General features: G+C 34.3%; 1 protein-coding gene across 2 annotated transcripts; it reads right to left on the reverse strand.

Moving 5' to 3' along the window:
- Nucleotides 1-7: 7 nt before the first annotated feature.
- LOC128226734 (sodium channel and clathrin linker 1-like) lies at nucleotides 8-22,855 on the reverse strand. 2 transcript variants are annotated; one of them, XM_052936740.1, is made up of 24 exons: nucleotides 22,701-22,855; nucleotides 21,033-21,100; nucleotides 20,620-20,669; nucleotides 20,350-20,401; nucleotides 19,532-19,587; nucleotides 18,433-18,562; nucleotides 18,034-18,105; nucleotides 16,560-16,610; nucleotides 16,070-16,140; nucleotides 15,370-15,460; nucleotides 14,410-14,501; nucleotides 12,718-12,804; nucleotides 11,560-11,650; nucleotides 11,132-11,230; nucleotides 10,827-10,898; nucleotides 8,358-8,432; nucleotides 5,468-5,616; nucleotides 4,664-4,856; nucleotides 4,060-4,196; nucleotides 3,517-3,655; nucleotides 3,207-3,245; nucleotides 2,884-2,979; nucleotides 2,472-2,599; nucleotides 8-1,058 (listed from the first exon to the last, which is right to left on the reverse strand). In XM_052936740.1, the coding sequence occupies exons 1-24, from the start codon at nucleotides 22,735-22,737 to the stop codon at nucleotides 950-952; spliced, it is 2,184 nt and encodes a 727-aa protein (XP_052792700.1). In that variant the 5' UTR covers nucleotides 22,738-22,855; the 3' UTR covers nucleotides 8-949. The 2 variants fall into 2 exon arrangements, with proteins under 2 accessions (XP_052792700.1, XP_052792701.1); XM_052936741.1 differs by lacking the exon at nucleotides 3,207-3,245.
- Nucleotides 22,856-23,117: the final 262 nt, after the last annotated feature.

Here is a 23,117-nt window from a genome sequence, read left to right on the forward strand (position 1 = left end):
AGAATGGTACTGGTTTCATATATTTATGAAATAGAATACATTGTACAAAATATTAGTGAGTCCCCTGAAGGGCTTATAAATCTAAAGCACTACAACCCACAAATATCACAGACAATAATCAGTATATATATAAAACATGGCAGGATATTTTTTTTATACTGTTTCAATATTATATAACATTTTAAGACATGAATTATTTAAGAACCAACATTTATTTATGGCCATTTGCTCAAGTTTAAACCAAGTTTATAGGATTCAAAAATATTATAGCCATTGTAATTTTACCATTCTAAGCTATTGTAGTATAAGAATAGAATCACACTTTAACATGAATGACGCAATGCCATTGGTCCAGGACTGGTCACATAGTGACCCCATATTTTTCCATATTGGCTCACTGAATTATATAATACCAAAATGGCATCTATTTTCCAATTCCGAAGAATAAAAGAAACATTCCCCATATATTGATCAATGTATACAGGTTGCAGACGTGACATAGTTTACAGATTAGTAGGTGGGATATACCAGGCAAAGGAAACCCATATCGGGTGAGAACTAAGAAACAGCTGAGCAGCTGGCCAATAATGTATATGACTGAATATTTCTAAAGGTTGGCTTATATTATAAGAATTTTCAGAATAATCATAATATTTCTGACAACATTTCAATAGGTTGTAATAATGGTACAATTTTATATCACTATACATTACAAGAACTTAATTCTTTTAATCTGTATTGAACACAATTATTAAACATAACAAGTTCAATGTACATATACATGTATAACAGTTATTCAGCAAGAGCTGCCATGCTTTTTCGATTGAACAAAATAAATCAAAATACCAAATGTAAGGCATACAGTTGGGTCATAAGGCCTTTTAATGTCAATAAAATAAATTAAAATAAATTCTAACAAATGCTGTTAACTATAGCTGTTGAAGTGTTATCATGTTTTCTCAAGGAAATCATCAAGCTCGCCTTTTCTCCGTACCGATCCATTCATTGACCCCTGGCTGGCAGTAAGGTCTCCAATGTGTAGGTCCTCTGGCTGGCCTCTGGAATAAACAAGCTTGGAACGTGACAAAGGCTCATTAAGTGTTAATGTTTATAAAAAGACATTTATTATATGCTTGGTGGTGATTAATTGAGACTTATCAGTGTAATAAAAATGGAAGTGTTGAAAGGTTGATGGCATGACAAGGGTGATTTTACTCTTGTTCTACAATTTTGTTCACATGAATAAACAAGGAACCAAAAAATCTTTTCAGTGGCCCCAAACTGTAACCAAACAGTAACTGATAAACCTATGTGTACTTGGATATAGGAACATTGCTTTCATTGCACAATTTTACTTCAAGTGTAAAGTTAATTAAATGAAACCGGATATTGGCTGTGGACTATTTGAAATAGGTAAAGTAAGGTAGGGTTTTAGTCAACACACTTCCATTTTCTACGTTATTATCTATAATGATCTATTCCCCTGGGTTCTTCACCAGGATTTATATAAGATTCTTGGCTTCTTTTCAAATTCACTGTAACATTGCAATCGTAAGAATGAATATTTCCTTTAGTAGTCTTTTAATTTGCACAAATTTAAACCGCAAAACACCATACTTCCCACTTTGTAAAGACATTTATTACCCCAAGGTCTAATTCGTTTTTTTAAAAATAAAGAAAACAACTATATTAATTTTAAAAGTGAATAATGGTACTTTTACATTGGGGTGTGCCAATATGGTCTACCTTACCTGTTTTAAATTATAACGGCACATTAAGGGAAACGATTCTGACGAGTTCTGTGATATGTATAAATATAAGTATCTCTTCTATATAATGGTTTATGTTTAGCATCTATATATTGTTAAATGGCCATCATATTATAACAAACAATAAAACCATAGAATGTGTAAACTTTAACTGAAAAGCGAATAAATAGGCAAATTAACTCAAAAGGAAAACAGATTTTGTAATACTTTTCACAATCCAATTTCAATGACGTCTACATTTTACATTGGACAGCTGAAATTCCCAAGTAGTGTGTTTATTACTTGATGAATAATAGTCCTCACACAATTATAATTGTAATATATATCTATATGAAAATATATACAAGATTGCTACAATGTAAATGCACATCTTATACACAGCCAGCACAATTGTGCGTGTATCTTCCAATGGTAGGCAAGGTGTATAGTTTTCCAATCAGATTTATTTGGAGCACTGCAGATTGATGCCAATGCTTTGTTGATTTTATCTAGGCAATAAAGGGGCATACATCAACAATAATGTAAGCTATTGTTATTGTAGTTGTAACTTATTGATCTTGTATTTCTATAGTAATTTACAAATTATGCAACACTTAATTTAAGGCATTTTTTTTAGGTTATGGCCAAGATGAACATTTTTGCATGATGCTTATGATGACACCAAGGCCAAAAAACAAACGCAGCTTAATGACCATAACCAACCTTGGTGATCGCATTGGAGCATTTGTGTGGCTACGACGTAACTCATCGATCTGACTCCGCTTCAGCTCCGCAGACAAACTTCTCCGCTCACTCTCCATCTGTTTCCCTCTAATCAGGTGTCGTGACAACTGAATTACAAATAAAATGATGAAGGAGAGGGGGACAACTATGCCACTCGGAACATCTTTGAGTCAGTCTTTAAACAAACTTATCAATGATGAACATGACCACAACTATCTATACAGATAATTACAAATAAAATGATGAAGGAGAGGGGGACAACTATGCCACTCGGAACATCTTTGAGTCAGTCTTTAAACAAACTTATCAATGATGAACATGACCACAACTATCTATACAGATAGGCTTGTGTAGCCATAAAAAGAATTCTCTAACCAAGACAATCCCTTACCTGTTTTGAAGCATCAGCGGCCCTGTTTTCTGAGTCCCTCATCCTCTGTTCCATGCGCTGAATTCCGCGTGTATATTCCTGTATCATCTTCTCTGCCTTATAATAACAAACATAGACTAAGGTCAGTGGTATTAACCTGTTTATACACTTCAAAACATAAATAAAAGAGATGAAAAGGAAAAGAAATTGAAAGATTGTTTCTGTCACATAATAAATTATAAATATAAACTGATTACTTAAAACGTTTAATGAACGGCAAAGTATCATTTTGAAATCCTTCCAGTGGGAGGAATTATGCTCCTGGCCTGAAAATTGTACCTGACCTTTGACTTAAGTCTGGCCTTGAACCTGAAGGCACATGTCTGAAACATATGTGTAGTGCTAGTCAGCTTAAAGTAGTTATCATTTGTTATTACTTACATAGATTGAGGTCTTATGAGGCAAACTCTAAATGGGGATGGACCGACAGAAAAAAACGTGAGTATAAAAATAATCTTATATGTCTTACCTGTGGCTGAGTAACCATATTACATTCTTGTTGCGACATTGAATTACCTCCCCGCTCAGCTAATTAAGTCTGAATTAAATGTGCTGATATAAGAGGCGCATGAACTGGAAGCACAACTATCATACCTGAAGAGTTTTCTCCTGGCTGTCCTTCAGGAGTTTTGTGACCTCCTTGTTGCGATTCTTCAGTTGAGTGACCTCCCCTTTCATCTCGGACAGCTTGCCCTCATACTTCTGGGCGATACTTGTACACTCCTCCTTCCACCTGTAAATAAAAACCTTATTGGCTGAATTCTGTGATTTGTCTGAATTCAGTGAAAGCATGTAATTCAATGAGGAATATGAACACCTCGTGCACAAAGCAGAATAATGTTCCCAAGGGTTTAAAATACTTGATTTTGTTTTTCAAGTACAGCAACATGTTGGCTGATTATGTTGATGACCTGTACATTTTGTTGATTGACATGAACTTTGTACGGTACAAAAATAAATCTTAAGAATAATTTAATAATTGAACAGCATAAATCCTAATTCGTTCTTCATTCAAGGGTACAATACAATATCATGATCTTAAATATGACAAAGGTAAAAATGAAATGGTGTTGTCTGGGAAAATTCACTAAAACCAGTCCAACTCATGTACAATTCTTTTGTACATATATATCTTACCTAGCACACATTCGCTGCTGGTTATTGAGAAGTTTTCTGAGTTCAGTTATAGAATGCCTGTTCACATCTTCTGTCGACTGTAGTTTAACCTCATACTCGCGAAGCTTCATTATGTTATCTTGTTCAAAGATGGTAATCTGAAAGAAAATTTAGTTGTTTGAGAAAAATCATAAACATGTTTTTTTAGGGACACTTTTGGCTCTGGTAAGTTTATTACATTTACACATTGAAGTAATAAACAAGAGGGTAACTGAACACTTAAAACTTTCTTTTAGTCTAACAGGGGCATAACTCAAAAATTATTAAGGCATATATGGGCCTTACGGTAGATGCAAGTATTTTCAAGTTTCATTTGAATATTATTTTTTAATTATGGCTAAGGTTAAAATTTGTGCACAAAGCTGCTTTCAATGGCATTGATTTATAAGGCTATAACAATACCTCCCTTTTTTCTTTTTTTAAATAAACAACCTGAAAACAAGACTTTCGCAGAATTGGTCATGTTGCCTGTACTTTCAAAAACAAAAATCATAACCAGTTTACATATAACTTTTAAAGTAGCTTGTGATACAATTTACAAATGTTTACAACTGTCCTCCATTACCTCTTTATGGTATTTCCTCTGTGCAGCCTCCTTCTCCTGATTGGCTGTCTGCACTTTCTTCCGTAGCTCATCAAGATCATCCTGCAGTCGCATGCGATCCTCGTTACTGGCCTCAAAGTCCTGCTGGAGTGCCGATATTCGTTCACGCTGGCTGTTCAGCTGGCCTTCTAGCTGCTCTTTTAACTGTTGGCAACTGGAGAACATGAGACAGGAAATATTGTTAGTTGTATTCTATTGTTAGGTGTATTCTCATGGTTTCTATGCTTATGGTAAAGCAATGGTTATGAAATGCATGCATGAAAATAGGATCAAGGGCAAACTGTTCAGAACATTGCTAAAGTGAACAGATACTCTATAAGTTTCATGGACACATATGTGATCTGCATTAAACAAATATTGAAACAACAGATTCAGTTATGCTTGTTTTAGTTAAATATATCAGCACACCATCAATTTTTTATCTTTAAAAGCAAAAAACAATGCCATTAACAATGTAGTTTATTTTAACAAAGTTCTGAACAATCTGCAAAATGTTCGTATTTGAAAGGTAAATTTTAAATTTTATTTAGTCTAGAATCAATTTAAAAGCTGTCCCATTCATGACGCCTAAAATAAATTTGTTAATCCCAATCATCACTAACTTTAAACTTGAGCTTAATGATAAAGGTTGCTTGCGGAATGAAATCAAAACTAATCTATCTCTGCTCTGAATAAAGAGTTCTGTTGGATATAACAGTCAAGTCCACAAAGCTACAATATTTTTCTTGCCTTTTCTTTGAAAACACCATCTAAAACATAACTCACTTGTTTTCCTCCCTCTTGAGTTTGTGCTGTAGGGTTTCCACCTGAAGTAAGGCATCATCCCTCGCCCGTTCTGCATTAATCGCCCGCTTGTTCATCACCTCCATGCTCCCTGTTTCCTTCGTCATTTGTTGAACACCCTCTCTGTATACCTGTAGGTGGGAAGTGGTCCAGAGTTTTATAAAAGATATTCCCATTCCTTACACTTTTCCCTATCCCTATTCTGTATGCCCTTTTTGTGCACTTTTTGTTGACATTTTGAAGAAATATGAATTTCTTAGGCCATTATGCCACCATACCAAATTCATTCTATGTTTAGCATCAAGTTCCAATTTAAAAACCTGCATACCTGTCAGGAAAAAACACACAATGTGCCATATAAAAGCATCTCATTCTAAAAAAACACCAAAAATCATAAGTATCATGGACATTTGCAGGTGTTTACATCTGGACAATTGAACATCTCCTTGCATGACATATATCACTTCACTCAAATCATTCATATCTTCCAGGAAAATGTCATAGTCCTTTGCTTAATTTAGATTTCGGTAAAAAAAATCTTTATGAAGGCTGAAAACCTACTAAACTGATGACGTTAAACACAGAAACAATTTAACCTGGCCTTACCTCCATCACATATATTTTTATGACATGTATTCCTATTTATATATGGAGACTGAACATTGCACTCTTTTTCCTTTTTATACTAGTCGACATGGGACTGTGTTTCATGAAGAAGCAAGTTCAATGTTTGCAATATTATGCCTATCAATTCACTAAACAGACAAAGCAAAGCATAAGCCTTGATAAGGTTCACTTTTATCTTAACAAAGATTAAAAGGCCAATCACTCACTTTTAATTTGCAGTGTGTCAAAATGTGAAAAGAGTACGTATCCTAACCAAACGCAGTTTCTTGTTTAAACAATGATAATAAGCCAGTAGTATAGTAAAATTATCTAAAAAATCACAAAATATGCTGCTTTTTATTGCTTTCCGTTATAAATTCATCAAATGGATTAATTTGTACTAATTTATTTTAGCTTGATTATGAAGCTAGCTGAGAGCTGATCCGAGTCACTCTTTAGCCTGTTTTAGTGGGCAGAAACCAGTACTAATGTATTGAACATTGGTAAAAATTAAACTTCAACAATTAGGTGATATGCAAATAAAGCTAAATAATTACATTTATACATTAATTTTAGCGTTTTGGCCAGGCTGTGTGAAGAACTAAAATATTATTGTAACTGGGTCTAAGTTGAGATTATATTGTGGTTATCTCCCTTTGACCATTCATGATGATTTAAGGTATATTGACCTATGTGACCTTTTGTGGTCATCAGGTGTGACCAGTTCTTTGCTCAGTTTTGGAGGGAGTTTTGGAAGTCATTGTTCACCTGACTTCTGTGGTAGGCACAGCTGATATATTTTATATGATGATGGAATACTTTCAAGATCATTCAAGAGGTTAGTCATGGTATTATTTCTAGTTTCTTATGATTGCAGTTGAATTGTTGTTTGTATTTAAATTGTAGTAATTGCATTGTTTTACAATTCAACATGGCCGCATATAAATGTATATTGTGTATTCTTGGCATGAAGATACCACATTCTTCTGTGCACTTATCACTTTCTTATTCTTTACAACCAGACAGACTAACACGGGCACAGTGTGGGTGATGCAGAGAGCAGAGTTATTGTAAGAGACTACCCGATCCACAATCGGTATGTAAAATGTGTTGTTGCTGTGTAAGTCTTGTGTTTTTATAGTTTTTTATGTATTCTAGCAATGACCACGGCCACTAGATTCTCTCAGTTATACTATTCAATTGAGTTGAATAGACTTATATTCAATTTAGAAGTCATTAACTTATTTCTATGGATAATATATGTGATTTACTATGTATTAATTCTTTATATTATGCTTATAATTTTTTTCTCTGTATTTTCAAAGTATGTCATATTATACTACTCTTGAGATGGATATTATATTACATTAAAATGTTGAAGTGTGATCGGCTTTGAATTTACTTAGAACACCACGCTAGAATATATAATGAACCTTGAACCGAAAAGTTAGTCCGGAAATATTATAATTTTGACAAAATATGTCAAAAATGTATTTAAATGAAGGAGCTCGGTTTGCTGGTATTCATAACCATAAAATAACCATGAAATAAACATAAGAATTATTTGATAATCTGAAGCATTCCATTCAAGATGGCAGACGGGTGAACATGCTGATCTCCACAAGGGCAGAGGGGTTCCAATGACAGAGTGCAGCACCCTTCTATTACTCATTAGGACTTTAATAATATGAAACCATGTGTATTATTGATCACCTTCTTCTTAACTACCAGTAATATTTATATTTTATACATGAAAACTGTTAATGTCACATGATAACTGTCAAAGTCACAGGATTTAATTGTATTATGGGTATTGTTTTAAATGTGTACATGTGCCTGTTCACTATGTGGTCAAGCTCTTTCATACATAGATTTTAATCATTTTCTACAAATGTTTTTTTTATATAATATTAAGCAACAATGGCGTGCCTTGTAAGCATGATAACATATATATTTTTAATATTTACAAATATGTATTAGAACTTTGAAGGATATATTTGCATTTTCCACGTACATGCCACTTGCATCATTTAATGCCACATGTAAATATTTATTGGAATACTGTATTGCTGGAACTGCTTAACATGATCAAATTTTTGTATGATTGTACATAAAATTTTAATGTATTTGACAGGATTTCAGTAGTGTTTTGAATAAAACTAAAGAATCCGAATCCAGTGTTCTCAAATGTGGTTGTAAAACTCAATGTTTATAGAGACAAACAGACCTAAACTACATCTACTAATGGTCAGTATATGCCACTTACCCTCTCCAATTCACTTTCAGCCGTCCTCTTGTCCCTCTTTGCTTTCTCCAAGGCATCAACCTTCTCCGAGTTGTCCTGAAAATGTAAAGGGTTTTATTACTCTCTATAGCACTCCCACAAGCATTTTTTCCTTTTAAAAACCTATAAAAAATTCACTAACTTTCCACAAACTTTGAAAAAAAAGAAGAAATGTTCATTTCATAGAGATGAAGTCACTTCAAAATTTGTATGAACTTATGTGGGAAAAATAATTTCTTATGCTAATTCTCCAAAGCCAAAGAAAATAGTTCGGAGTTTGATCTGTTGGCAAAAACAGATTATCGCCCAGTCAATAAAAAGAAGCAGGATAAAAACTGTTTTTCATATTAAATGGCCTTCATTGCAAGGCAAGATACATAGCTTTTTTTATTCTTGCATAACAGAAATGCCCTTTACTGGGCCTAGAAATCACTGTCTTCCCAACCTTGGGTAAGACAACTCACGTGCCATCTCAGAATAACATTTTAATGGTAATAATACATGATTGTGAAAGTGTTTTACTTTAAACAAGAGCTGTCACAGAGACAGCGCGCTCGACTATTCCGCCGCTTTTCAGTGTAAGGATTGAAAAGTTTTGGCGAAACATGCATGGATCACTGTTAGATTTGATTTCAATGCAATACATGATGTGCGGAGATATTAACATAAATGTTGTTACATGCAAAATTTTAACCAGAATTTTTAAGTGTAATAATAAAGGCCCATTATTTGCAAAACACAGTTATCTAACTTGATTATTCAATTAGGTGGGGTGGTTGAATAATTGTATAAAGTCTCAATGCAATACATCAAGTAGTTGCTGAGATATTATCCTATGTGTGCTAACATGCAAGACCTTAATCTGAATTTCTAAGTTGCATAATAAAGGGGCAAAAATTAAATAATATGAAAGATAGAGTTATCTTACTTGATTAAATAAGAAGGTTAAATGGTTGGTGCCTGTGTGTAAAGTTTCAATGCAATACATGATGTATTTGCTGAAGCATTGACTTAAAAGTGGTTACATGCAAAACCTTAACCAGAATTTTTATGTTGAATAAAAAAGGGGCCATTATTTGAATTTAATGCAAACTAGAGTTATCTTACTTGGTTATTCAAGTAGATTGGATGGTTGAGTACCATTTTATAAAGTCTCAATGCAATTCATCCAGTAGTTGCTGAGATATTAACCTATGTGTGCTTACATGCAAAACCTTAACCAGAATTTCTGAGTCGAATAATAAAGGGCAATTATTTGCATTAAATACAAACTAGAGTTATCTAACTTGGTTAATTAAGTAGGTTGGATGGTTGAGTACTATTGTTTCAAATCTCAATGCAATACCTCAAGCAGTTGCTGAGATATTAACCTATGTGTGCTTGCACATAAAACCTTAACCAGAATTTCTAAGTCAAATAATAAAGGCCTTTTTTTTGCATTAAATGCAAACTAGAGTTATCTAACTTGGTAAATTAAGTAGGTTGGATGGTTGAGTACCATTGTATCAAGTCTCAATGCAATACCTCAAGTAGTTGCTGAGATATTAACCTATGTGTGCTTGCACGCAAAACCTTTATCAGAAATTTTAAGTCAAATAATAAATGCCTATTATTGGCATTAAATGCAAAGTAGAGTTATCAAACATGGTTAATTAAGTAGGTTGGATGGTTGAGTACCATTGTATAAAGTCTTAGTGCAATACCTCAAGTAGTTGCTGAGATATTAACCTATGTGTGCTTGCACGCAAAACCTTAACCAAGGGGTGACGCCGACGCTTGGGTGAGTAGTATAGCTCTCCTTATTCTTGGAATAGTTGAGCTAAAAAAGCATAATCAACATAAGATATAAACATGTATTTATAATATACATTACAAAAAGACTCTTTTAAACAAAGAGACATCCCTGGAACTATATGACGATTTTAAATTTACTACGGGTCATGATGTTGACATCAACTGTCAGTAAATAACTACCCAAAACTATTTGGTATAAAAAGCATTAACAAGGTTGAGCTTTACTCATTTGATGTATCAGGTATGCAAGAAAAAGTGTCATTCACATGCATACAGGAGTGAAGGAACAATCAGACCCTATTACCAGCTAATGTGCATGCCCTCAGGTCAGATATTTCGATCCGCCTTGCATACACGTGAAAGATACTTGAAGCCTTGCTTATGCGCATCTTTTAATGGTAGACTGGCATCACCACAATTACTTGTAGACATGATTATACAGTTATACCTTTGTGAAGTCGTTTGAATAACTCACTTTTTATTTAGACTAAAGCAACAAGAACTGAGGCATCAAAGGATTTTTCAATTTCATACAACATGACAAACAATATTATAACTCCTGCGCATAAACTTCATATTTGTAGAGCTACCCATGTGAAATTGTTACTTTTGATATGTCTTTAAACAATCTAGTGAGTCTGAACAGAGTAAACTGACCATCTCCAGTGCATGGACCTCCTCCGTCAGTCTCTTAATGCTCTCATTGCTCTGAGTCCTCACCGCATCCACCTGTAGAAAAAGAACGAAGACATAGAAATCATCAGCCACATTAACAAATTGAATGAATCAATGCAACTGTTACCTCCCCTTCTCCATACACACATACTACACAACAACACATCTAACACATACCTCTTGCCTTGTACGAGCCCAGCCACATTAACAAATTGAATGAATCAATGCAACAGTTACCTCCCCTTTTCCATACACAAATACTACATAACAACACATCCAACACATACCTCCTGCCTTGTACGAGCCCCAGCCTCATTGATGAGTTTGTTGATAACTTCTCGTAACTGTTCCAACTCTTCCTCCTTCTGTTGAAGAGTCACTTCGGCCTGTAAAACGTTAAAACCCAAGAAATTAAATTTGCTGATTAGCAGTATCAACTTAATGTCAAGGGGTGGATCCATTATTTGGCATAAGAGGGGGTGTAACACTTGGGGCGCACAGCTTGAGATGTGCTCCCCTTCCATCAAGACAAAAAATTATGATTTAAATGTGGTTTAGGGCCCTGTTAATCTGAACATAGCACACTTTGGTGTATTCAATTCATTTGGTGGAGTGCGTTCTTGGTAATTACCTTTTAATGAGAAGGATTTTTATTTTAAATGCTCAAAACATTGAAATTATATGTCCTAAAATCCTATTATTTGTGTGAATTCACCTGTTCTTTCTCCAGAGCGGCAGTTTCCACCATCTGTACAGCCTCTCTCATCTGAGCCACAGCTTCCAACTCATGTTTTCCAACATCCGTGCTACAATGAAAACCAAATAAATATGACATAATGTAATTTGTAGGCTGTTTCCATCATCTACACAGCCTGTTATTGAAGCTACAGCTTCTAGGTCAAGCTTTGAAATGTCCATGCTGCAGACCTGTACCAATTAATTCAATAGATGCATATGTTAAAATTGAGCTTGCAAATATAGATTGAGCTACAGGCACAATGATCATGGCTAAAATAGTTGCCTTTAAAACTCTGATACCTCTTTAAAAGCAGAAAGTAACTCAATGCACACTCAGACAAAAATAGTTATTTTAGCTTGATTCTGATTAGGGGGAAGGGATTTTTTAATTATACCAACTGCTACAGAAGCAAATATACCCTTTTGGGGTCAGAATTAGTGAAAAAGACACCTAACAATATACCATAAAACAAATAATTGCCTTCCCCTGTGGGTTTAATGTTTTACTGAAATAGCCCTAAGGCGGGATAATTTGAGAAAATTGGGTCGCCTCCTAGCTCTCGCTTACAAACATTAGTGCTCGATAATTTAATACAATAGTTACCCTGTAAAAATAAAAATAATGGGTGGTTTCTACCAACTTCTTGAGATACAGCTCTTAATTTACTCTAAAGTCCCAACAAACAGCCCTGTCCATATACATTATACTAATAAATTAATAATATATGTACTGGAATCATTGGATTTTCTTTTCATGCCAAAAAGAAACTGGATTTGACACTTTAACTCCATTTTTTTTTTTCACCAATTGGTGTGAAACATTTAGTGATAGAAATATTTTGTATTTATAAGCACTTTAAGTTGACCAAAACATATTCAAAAAGCAACTGATTGAATTATCAATTTAGAAGAAAACTGGCTGTTTCCAGAGCTGAATTTAAAAAACAAGAAAAAAACTAAAAAAGTTTGGACAAAAAAAAGATGAAAAAACACACAAGAAAAACATCTAAATTATGAATTCATATGAAAAGAATTGATTTCAGGTAGCAAAAAATAAATGTTGTCAAATATTTGGGAATGTTTCCAAAGGCGCTTTATGAATTCGGCCTCTGAACCAAATGTATACATTATGTACCTTCGTTTCTGCATTTCAGAGAGTCTAACTTCCAGGGCCTGCTTTTCCCTCTTGATTTCTTCAACCTCACTTTCCAGCGAAGATACCCTTCAACATATACAGTTAACATACTGTAGAATTATAAATAAATGTATGACGTTACGATATTTTCTTAGAAAAAACAACATGAAATTGTATAATTAATTGATATAGAGAATAATTGATTTTATACTGAAACAAACCATTTTTATTATATGCCTGAGAGTATACACGCAACAAAAGACCAGTCATTGAAATTAGTCTTTTGGATGAACAAGCCCTTACACTTTTGCTTGACATCAAGTTTTTAACAAGCCCGGCTATATAAAATTCAGAATTTGAGCAAGTCAGGAAGACATTTTACTAGTGCAGGGCTTGCGGACTTGTGTTAATTTGGACCATCGAAAGCCATTTAATTGCATTTATTAGAAAAAGTGCCAAATTGTATGCCCATGTCACGTCATTTTGAAATTTCATTGTCCTAGCCCTATTTGACCTGATGTTTTATTCGGATAGCAAAACAAACTTAAATTTGAAAACAGTGAAAAATATTTTCACTGGTCGTAACAGTGAAATATATTTTCGATTTCACTGATAGATCTCTATAAACCACCTTAAAACATATAAAACAATAATGTATCTACATTTTGTCAACATTTTTAGTAAAAAATTATTTTTCAAATTCATATTTCCTGGTTTAAACATATTTTGTGTTTAAAAGACTAAGCAACTTATATATAATACATCCAAAATTGGACCAAAATTATACATAAACAAGAGGCCCAAAAGGGCCTTTGCTCTACTGGCTGGGTTTGTGTGGTCAACATCACTGTTTTCGAAAAGAACCAACCCCTTATGGGTATCTGAATACTCAAAACTGAAGACTGTATCATGTTCGCAAGAATTTATTACACTATATCATTTTTTATACTATCAAGGCCCATAATCTAATCATTTCAACGCCCATAATCTAGTCATGCATGGGCAGATCTAGCTGGTTTTCAAAAGGAACCTAGCTCTAATGGATATCCAAATACTGTACAAGTTTCATCAAGATACAATCAAAACTGAAGACTGTATCGTGTTAACAAGGAATTGTTTACTGACATACTGATTTTTTTTACTATCAAGGCCCATAATCTAGGCATGCATAGGCGGATCTGGCTGGTTTTCGAAAGGAACCGAGCTCTTATGGATATGTAGATACTGTACAAGTTTCATCAAGATAAAATCAAAACTGAAGGCTGTATCGTGTTAACAAGCAATTGTTTACAGGATTTTTATACTATCAAGGGCCATAATCTAGGCATGCATGGGCCGATCTGGCTGGTTTTCGAAAGGAACCTAGCTCTAATGGATATGTAGATACTGTACAGGTTTCATTAAGATACAATCAAAACTGAAGGGTGTATCGGGTTAACATGAATTGTTTACAGACGCATGGACGCACGGATGCACATACTACGTACACATTACCATCGCATAAGCTCTTCTGGCCTTTGGCCGGTAGAGCTAAAAAAAACTGTCAAAAATCGGACTGATTTTTAGCCATTTTCTGTTGCTGAAATGGGTCCAGCATGGATAAAATTGGTCCAGACTGGTAAATTGTTGGTTATAAAAAGCCCTGATCCAAACCAGTGCCCTGTTAATAGTGAATGTCAACTTATTTCCTACTTTCTCTTGCGATCTTCCATAATCCTCTTCAGTTCTATTGTCTTGCTGTCCGTGATTCCCTCCTTGAAAATTACCTCGGCAACCTCTTGGTCCTTAACACAGAAACAAAACATCAGAATTACTAATCTTCAAATTTTCATTTACATACATACTAATTTTTTATGTTGTTTGGTCAATTTATCACATTCATCTTGGGTGGTGGTGGGTGTAAGTTTATTTATACTTGCACTCGGGCAAGCCTATTAACCCAGTGCTCCAATAAGATTGTTAGTCATATTAGGTTTTTTTGTGCATAGTGCACAGACAGAATGTAACGCTGGTTAGAGCTACCCTGGTCTTTAACGTGCCTCAGTGTATAGCACTGTCACACAAGACCCCCATTTAAGTCCCTCCTGGAAGATGATTAAATGAATTTATCTTTACATCATCCATGTCTTTAAATTTAAAAATATGTTAGGACTGATGACTAATCAGTGACAAATTCTAACTTTTGGGCAAGACAGAATGTTTGAAACTAGTACAATTCGAAAGAAGGGGTGGGAATATGATGAAGCCTCAGTGTGCCTCAATAACAGGTTCATGCCCAAGTGCTAATAACATTATGTACATGTAGCATGGCTTTAAGAAAAAATCCCTAACGTCATATCAAATTATTTTATTTTTAACATCAGATGGAGAAAACAGACTGGCATAAAAAATCCAAATCTTAGTCTCTTTAAAGTAGATGGCTTTAAAAGCAGAGTTCATAAATTATATACTAGAAAACTGGACCTTTTTCTTGTCTCAGCTCATTGTTTATTAATTATTTAGCTCTATAAAATCATGCATCTGCTTGAATAGGAATTTGCTAAATATTTGTTAGATGTTTTCTGATTCATTTTGAAAATTAAAAACCATCCTACCTGATGACCTTAAATATCAAATAAATTTTGCATGGCCTTATGAATTTCTCGTTCTCACCTTCCATGCCAACTGTGCCTCAAGTTCTTTGTTAGTTCTTCGTAAGTCCTTCACCTGATGAGTAGCCATCTCTAGCTCCTGTCTCACCTCCCTGGTTGTAAACATTTACATTAATTTGCAGCTACTGTTCTGGTAATGTACATGTAATGAAATTGTTACCACTTCTGTCTTGGAAATAAATGATGTCCATTTTTTAAATATCACCAATTATTTTCAATGACCTGCTAACACACATCACAGGAGTATCAATTTGGTCATTGCATTCAATATCACATAAATGTTATCTGAATGAAGCCATTCGAGAGGCCATTTAAATTAACTTTTGATTTTCTAAACTGATTTATATTAAAATGGAAGGAGAATAGTTATCTAAATGTATTATAAAATGGAAATCGAGTTAATATGGCACAACAGGGCTTCAATCCTAACTTAATGTTTGGGAATAACTTGAAAGTCTTCCACTGAAAGCTTATTATTACTACCAGTATGTTTAAGTTTCGTAAATTTATAAAAAACAAATCAATTTAAAACGCAAATCTGTCGATTCTAATACAAATAGAACAGACAATTTCTTATTGTTAGTGATAAATGAATTTTGAAAATCACTTATTGGTTATCACTGACTTAGGAGGCAAACGCTTGCTTTTCGACATTACTTGTTCATATTTTTATCCCCTCATTTAAACACTATATACCATACCTGAGTTCATGCTGAGTCTGCTCAAGTTCTTTGTTCAGAAGGTTCACAGTCTCAAAGTATTCTGACTGCATCTGTAATAGATTAACAGTTATGAGTGAACACATTATTGGCCATTACAAGAGCCGGTTGGAATATCTTCAGGCATGCATAACAGATAATTACAGTAAGTGATGTTCCGATGATCGATAATAATCGATTGGTTGGGCCTGAGATTGGCGACAATCAATTGTATTGTTACATAATCGAACACTTATTACAGTTCAGTACATGTAAGTGAAACTCAATCAATCAGACATTTGTGTTATTTATTTTTTTGAAATTTGAGATGAAATATCAAGCATATAATAATAAAGCATTCATAGGGAACATTTTTTTTTTTCACAGCTTAGTTTAGTTCAGCAGTTTGAAATCGCCATATGATCACTTGCATTAAATTGTGAAAATTAAAAAAGAGCAAATTTAAACTATCTACAGTAATATGTGCATATACCTGGTGGGCCTGGTGCTCTATCACTCCCCATTGGTGACTATTTTTCTCTTCCTGAAACACCAAAATAACACTGTCTCAAAACAACAAATCCCTTTTGATGTAAGTCTATGTTAACACTACCAGAGTGCAGATTAACCATTGAAAATTTGTAAAGTATTATACATTATTACAAAATGACAAATATTTCTGCATATTTTTTTTTAATTTTAGCTACTACTTCTGATTTCTTAACACCATCATAGAACATATACGTCCCAAATAAATGTACAAGTCTAGGTCAGCAGTTCCTAACCCACCTGTGCTTGCTGTTGCATCTGGTCTATACCAGCAGTACCTCACCCACCTGTGCTTGCTGTTGCATCTGGTCTATACCAGCAGTACCTCACCCACCTGTGCTTGATATTGTTGCTGGATTATATCAGCTGTACCCAACACACCTGTGCTTGCTGTTGTAGCATGTCTATATCAGCTGTACCCCACCCACCTGTGCTTGCTGTTGTAGCATGTCTATATCAGCTGTACCCAACACACCTGTGCTTGCTGTTGTAGCATGTCTATATCAGCAGTACCTAACACACCTGTGCTTGCTGTTGTAGCATGTCTATATCAGCTGTACCCCACCCACCTGTGCTTGCTGTTGTAGCATGTCTATATCAGCTGTACCCCACCCACCTGTGCTTGCTGTTGTAGCTGGATTATATCAGCTGTACCCAACACACCTGTGCTTGCTGTTGTAGCATGTCTATATCAGCAGTACCTAACACACCTGTGCTTGCTGTTGTAGCTTGTTTATAACAGCTGTACCCCACCCACCTGTGCTTGCTGTTGTAGCTGGATTATATCAGCAGTACCTAACACACCTGTGCTTGCTGTTGTAGCATGTCTATATCAGCAGTACCTAACACACCTGTGCTTGCTGTTGTAGCATGTCTATATCAGCAGTACCTAACACACCTGTGCTTGCTGTTGTAGCATGTCTATAACAGCTGTACCCCACCCACCTGTGCTTGCTGTTGTAGCTGGATTATATCAGCTGTACCCAACACACCTGTGCTTGCTGTTGTAGCTGGATTATATCAGCTGTACCCAACACACCTGTGCTTGCTGTTGTAGCTGGATTATATCAGCAGTACCCAACACACCTGTGCTTGCTGTTGTAGCTGGATTATATCAGCTGTACCCAACACAACTGTGCTTGCTGTTGTAGCTGGATTATATCAGCTGTACCCAACACACCTGTGCTTGCTGTTGTAGCTTATCTATATCAGCAGTACCCCACACACCTGCGGTAGCTGTATTAGCTTGTCTATATCAGCAGAACCCCACCCCCTGTGCTTGTTGTTGTAGCATGTTTTTATTAGCAGTAACCCACCAACCTGTGCTTGTTGTTGTAGCTGGTCTATATCAGCAGTAACCCACCCACGTGTGCTTGCTGTACTACATATAGTTGGTCTATTAGCAGTACCTGACCCACCTGTGCTTGCTGTTGCAGCCGGTCGATCTCCTGTTCTGCCTCATGCCATCTCTCCACTGCAGCTTCCTTCTCCTAGGAAAATATATATTAATCAGCTCACATGACCTTTTTGATATGATTTTTTTTAAAAGATGAATATTCCTTATACAAATTATTTCTATTATAAATAAATATAACATATCAATCCTGGATAATAGTGTAAAACTGCATTTATATATTAGAACTTCAAACAGCAAAAGTATATCAAATAGTGACACTTTTTCAGAAATCATTACAGTAAATAAAATAGGGAATAGCATCATTCTTTGAATAATTTTTTTCTCTCACTTTTCTGCTTCATGGCAATGATTTCATTACCTTTTTATTTTAGCGCCAAACTAGATGTTAAGCATTTCTTACCTGCAGAGCAGTTTCCACTTGCAGCTGCAGATTGGTCAGTAACTGGTCATCTCCATGTGGTTGTCCAGTGACAGACTGACCATCTGGCGGTAAGTGAGAGTCAATGGCATCCTTGAGCCTGTCGGACAACCTGCAAGTTTCACATATTTATATGTATTTTAATTTAATACATACTGTCATATGTTAATCCTAGCAAAGCAGATTTGATTAAATTTAAAATTGTAAACCCACTAATGGCTATTTTCTAAAATGCTTTCTTGGTCTTTAACAATACTTTCATCCTTTCCAAAGATGAAAACTGTTTACTTTCTACAAAGTACAGACTTATTACCAGATGCACAAATTGTAATGTGATGTGTGTGGAGATCAAACTCACGACCCATTGTTCTATGCTTGGACACTCTATGGTGCCAGTTACACTAGATTCCAAGAAACTTATGCCAACTGTAGGGCAAAGTATACCAATTCAGAAGTGCCTACTCATTGTTACATGCTATATTTTTTCTAATTGACACAGGACAGTGAAACAAAGCATGGTTATACCATCTCAAAACCATTGGCTAACTTCCATGTTGATAGGTTTTGAAGCTGAATGGTTTGTGCTTTAAAAAGCAGACTGAACATGCTTGATCTACTATTTATTGTTTACATTTTCACCACATTGTTTGTTCTTATACACCAGATATTGTCATTTTACCGGATATACAGTGGATATATTCAACCAATTTTATGTTTCTTAATAGAAGATACGTTTAATGTTTAGTACACAAGTGGAACTTTCTCCCCAAATATGGTGTTGGGGGTTGTGAAGCACTAAAAATCTGTGTTATATTGCATGCAAATTGGTCAAATGACTCTAGATTATATAGGAAGTTTATTTAGTGGTCTCTGACCTGTATTTGCAATAAAAAGCTTGAGACATAATAAAGGGTTGAGTAAAGAATCTGAGGGTTGCTTCATTAAGAGTGGAAGGAGATTTCGTACCATTTGCAACAGTAGTATTGAATTGTTGTAAGGTATAAAATCTCTCTTAGGACCTCTAATGATACAGCCCTCTGTTCAAGAAAGAAACAAGGATATAAACTTTGTATCAACTTACCTTCCATTTTCCTGCGCCAGTTTTGCCAGCTCTGGCCTGAGTGCTTTCAACTCGTCCTGTAAGAAAGTAAAGATCCAGTTTTCCATCCAATATAAGGTACATTGTAAAATCTACCAGACATTGACATTATAATAGATGGATTCAGATTTTAATCTGATACAATAAGTAAGCTACATTGTAACTCCACCAGACATTCACATAAAAGATCATTCTGAATTCAATCCAATATGAACTACATTGTAGAATCTGCCAGACATTGACATTGACATTATGCAAGATGGATCCGATATAAGCTACATAAACATTGTAGAATCTTCAGCCAGGCCTTAAAATTATAAAAGATGGATCCAGTTTTCAATCTGATATCAGCGACACTGTAAAACTATGACCTGCCTGACACTCGCATTATAAAAAGCTGTGTTCAAACTTGAATTGTACTTTGACTAAATGTAATTTGTCAGGTAAAAGGTATTATATAAATGTATTCAGGATCATGCCTCCATAAATGGGTTCGCCTAACATATTCACATGTAATCATTTAGAAGTGTTCTGACAACAACAAAAACTCATCTTAAGCAGATTACTACCATCAAAATTCCATTTAGTAATAAAAACAAATGCAAAATTTCTACTTAATTATAACTTGGTTTTATCAAGATAGTTACTTGCTAGTATAGAGGGATATGAAAGGCATTTCACGCTGAACACATACCCTGTAACTATAACGCACTACAATAAATAATTGAATACCTGCATAATATTAGCAAGATGAACATGTATACATATATTGTATATTACTGTGACAATTCTGTAGTTACCTCAAGCTCCCTAATCTGTGCGTCATACTCTGCTATTAATGGGGACACAAGACTGCAAAGATATACAAGGTTCATTTAAGTTATGATGTACTAAATAATTAGAAACTAATCTTGACCTTTCTAAAAAGAATGGCAGAAAGTTAAATAGGAATCCAAAAATCATTTTTAATAATTGAAGCAGAATATTATTTAAAATCAAACAAATAACACTTGATTTCCACTTGTGGAGTCACTTTGGGACCCCTGTTACATAGTTCTACTTATTCTTACTCTTTATGAGTGAGCCATGGTGCAGGGGGGCCAGATGCAGGCAGTAGACTCTGAAAAAAATTATCAGGATTATGATATTGTCATTAACTAGGGAATTATCAATACATTTTACTTGAAACATTGAGAAAAATTTTATCAATGGAATCACCAAAAATATTCTGATTGACTTGTTTAGAAAGCTTTTTGTGTAAAAACGCTGCTAAATTTCCATATAGTAGAGAGACATTTTGGCAAATGCAATACCTAGAAAGTTATTATTTATTTTTGCCAAAAAATATAGATACTAAGAAAGTTATGATTCATTTCTACAGTATAAAAAAGCAAAGATAAAATATTAATTTGTTTATTGGATAGAAGAGTATGACAATGCACACTACTTTTTTATCAATGTTAAGAATGACTAAAAGCAGTACCTCTGAATCTTCCTGCAGTTCAACATTTTGTTCTCTGTACTTCGACAGTTCATGGTTTAATCTCTGAACTGAAAAAAGACAATGAACACTGTCTTATAAAATAAACAACATAAAGATGACAATGATTTAGACATCAAAGATGTTCAAGTCATGGTAGGGCCTAAAAAAAAATACATTTGGTTCGGGTTACCCGACCCTACCTACGGAATAGGCGCCGACCCTACCGTTTTTATAGTCAGTTTGAAAAAAAAATGAAAAAATTCTTTTTTTTTTGTTTTTAAATATGGAGTTTAAAACCTTAAATGGTTATACAGGAGATAACTTTAATACTATTCTCCAATGATGAAAATGACATTCTTATATAAAGAAAAAAAAAAAGCCTACCTACCCTACCTATTTTTGAAAAGGATGTAACCCTAACCAAACAATTTTTCTTTAGGCCTAGTAGAAATAATTGTGAGTAAATTATTTTTTACAATATTTGTAGGATAATATAATTCATGAAAAAATAATCTACTTTAATTGTTTAGATCAGTGTCTACATATCTGCTACATTGTCTCAGTCATACTTCACTTAATTACGAGATGATTGGTTATTAGTTTACATGCTTGCAAAACAGAGAGTTTGACAGGTGCACATTTAAACCATACTGTATTTAAATTTTAAACCATACTGCATTTAAATAACCATTATGATAAGCATGGATGCTTGGCCATATTTATTGATTTACGAAGCATTTAACTTTAAATATGCTACTGTTTAAAATAATAATACTATTAATAGTTTGTCTAAAATAATAGATATGTTATACAGGATTCTTCCAATCCCTAACGTTAAACGGGTTTGTGCAAAAACCGGGAGTGTTTGAAAAATATTGAAATTGTATTAAGTGAAGTATTTTATGGTTGAAATGGATAATAAAGGTTTATATTCATATTTTACCATGTAAGTGAAAAGTTATTTTGCTCAAAACACGCATTTAATGCATTAAAACACATTATTTACCTTTCCAATAAAACGAAAATTGACTGACACAGACAACAATTATGCCAAGCGGAACAACTCGACCCAATTGTAATAACTCAGCCACCTCTGACAAGCTTCGAGATAGACCTTGTAAATACAAGTGTAACAACTTGGCAATGGCCGAAATGTTCCGATTGTTTTAAAATTGTTAAATGAAGCCTTGCAGGTGCCCTTCATGTATATATCATTATGTTTTGACAGAATGAAATGAAGAAAAACCTGTCAAACTCATAAATATCCGTTGGATATTTATTTTTTGTGTACGGAACTAACATAAAATAACATTATCTGGTAATATTTCTTGTTTTTATGATATTTTATAGACGCAATATGCTTTAACCCGGAATACCAATCGGAATAACTACCCACTTTTGGTACAAAACAATTTGTACGTAAAGGATTTGCCATATCAAACATTGTAAAAAAAATCTGTCAACATACAATTATTTGGACTATATTAATAGTCAGATTGATTGGACTTTCAATTGACAGGGTCATCACTTCTTACCGGATATAAGTAGCTATCAAACATGAAATAGACTGAAAATCCGTAATAGAAGGACTGTTAAAATTTATGCTGTAAATCTAATTATTTCAGATTTGTCTGAACATGTACATCAATCAAAAATATAATAGTTTACCTTGATCTTTCAAAAAGGCAACTTCTTCTAAAGACATACTGAAATTCTAACAAGAAATAAACATTAAAACTTCATTTTGTTTACTCTAAACGTCTTATTAAGGCAAATATTGTACAAATGTTTATTTTTATTAGTAAAATTCAACCGCTGTCCACCATATTTGTTTACAGTAGTAATCTGACGTAAAGGAAAAAGACGCTGCCCTATAGACCATTACGCATTTCAGATACAGGGCAGAATTAACGCACTTAAGGTATTATTTGTAATGCCTAATGGACACACAAGACATAGTTGATTGGGTAGTCTGGGGCAGTTTGATAAAAACATATCTTTATTGTCGACGGACTTTCCAGGAAAATATGAAAAAGATTGTTAATCCAAAATCCACTGAACTTAGATCATGCGATTGTTAACAAT

The sequence above is a fragment of the Mya arenaria genome, chromosome 3, assembly GCF_026914265.1.
Source record: "Mya arenaria isolate MELC-2E11 chromosome 3, ASM2691426v1".
In the NCBI taxonomy this organism is placed as follows: domain Eukaryota; kingdom Metazoa; phylum Mollusca; class Bivalvia; order Myida; family Myidae; genus Mya; species Mya arenaria.